A 1,687-nucleotide genomic window follows, 5' to 3' on the forward strand; every position below is an offset into this window, starting at 1 on the left:
AAACTTAACACAATTCCTGTGTGGATAAAGTTTCATGTTGATGGAAGATTGCAAAGACAATTTTTCATGTTGACGTAAAGCCATAAGCCAGAGTTTGGGCATGAGATTTAATCAAACTGCACATTTATATGTGTTCAAATGTTTAGGGGCAGTACAATTTTACTTTTGAAAAAAAAAAAAAAAACTTTATTCATCAAGGATGCATTAAATTGATCAAAAATGAGAGTAAAGACATTTATGATGTTACAAAAGATTTCTATTTCAAATCAATGCTGTTCTTTTGAACTTTCTATTCATGAAAGTAGATTTATCACATTTCCACAAATTAAGCAGCACACCTATTTTCATTCATAATAATAAGAAATGTTTCTTTCGCAGCAAATCAGCATTATAGAATGACTTCTGAAGGATCATGTGACACTGAAGACTGAAGACTGAAAATTCAGCTTTGCATCACAGGAATCAATTACATTTTAATATATATTCAAATAGAAAACACTTATTTTAAATTGTAATAATATTTCACAATTTTACCGTATTTTCAATCAAATAAAAGCAACCTTGGTGAGCATAAAAACATTAAACATTCAAAAACATTAAAACATCTTACTGACCCCAAATTTTTGGACAGTAGAGTGTGCATAAATAACATTGTTTTTAATAAGGTTCGGTATACAATAGACTCATGAACAGGTCATCCAGTCACATCCTCCTTTGAAGGGGTCAATAAGGTCACATGACCATTACAGTTCTAACTCAACTCTTATCCATTAAAGAAAACAGGACTGGAACCTTACAAATAAATCTTTGAGTCCAATAAAGCAGCTGAAATGTCAACTTATAGATAGGCTGTATGCTGGCCAGGAAACAAAAGGCTGAGAGTTTACCGTTACTGTGACATTAAAAACTGCAGTGCAGTTACATGATGGTGACCCTCTCAGGTGAAACGTGGGCAGCTGGTCTCTCGTGGTTGGTGCGGCTCTGATTGGAGTCTAATCCACGCCTGATCCGTTTCAGCTTCTGGCTCACACAGGGAAGCAGCAACACCACTTTTCCGATTATCACCGTGACGGGCAGAACCAGGGCCAGGACAAAATTGGGCGGCATGTAGAAGCGATAAGACTCCTCCAGAAACGCCCGCTGCCAGCCGAAGAGCAGAGCGTGGAACGTGGAAATGAGCAGGGCGATGTAACCTAGAGTGGACTGACAGGATATAGACGCCCGTTTGACATCTTATTTGACTGAGGACCAAAGAACACTGAAGCTGCAAGATTGGAGGATGGAGATTGTCTTACCTGGATAAAGCTAAACTCTCGCCAGTTGAGTGCGTTGTGCACCGATGGAATGGAAGTGACAGCTAATAGAGAGAGGAGCCCCAAACCCATGATGCCAAAGGAAACGTACATCTCCACTCTCCAAACTTCCTCTTCATTCCACGAGTTCTCTATGTTGGCATGCACCTACAGAGAAAGAAAAAATAAGATTTGTTTATAGGATATATTTTTTTATTTAAATTGTTATTTTATTTGACTAAAGCATTTTACATTCATGCTACTATACTATATACTTATACTATACTTACAGTATATAAATGTAAATATGAAATTATTTACATGTATGTTAAACATTATTTTAAATGTACACTTATTTATGACATGTTATAAGTTTTATAGGGTTTGGTGCATAA

The 1,687-nt window shown here is 36.4% G+C and overlaps 1 protein-coding gene across 1 annotated transcript; it reads right to left on the reverse strand.

Annotated features, from left to right (window-relative positions):
* Positions 1–636: 636 nt before the first annotated feature.
* On the reverse strand, positions 637–1,461 carry LOC107739037 (metalloreductase STEAP2-like). The gene is made up of 2 exons (XM_016551006.1): positions 1,296–1,461; positions 637–1,203 (listed from the first exon to the last, which is right to left on the reverse strand). The coding sequence occupies exons 1-2, from the start codon at positions 1,404–1,406 to the stop codon at positions 919–921; spliced, it is 396 nt and encodes a 131-aa protein (XP_016406492.1). The 5' UTR covers positions 1,407–1,461; the 3' UTR covers positions 637–918.
* Between the last annotated feature and the right edge of the window lie 226 nt (positions 1,462–1,687).

Source organism: Sinocyclocheilus rhinocerous, unplaced genomic scaffold, assembly GCF_001515625.1.
Source record: "Sinocyclocheilus rhinocerous isolate Xijiao unplaced genomic scaffold, SAMN03320098_v1.1 scaffold1697, whole genome shotgun sequence".
NCBI lineage: Eukaryota > Metazoa > Chordata > Actinopteri > Cypriniformes > Cyprinidae > Sinocyclocheilus > Sinocyclocheilus rhinocerous.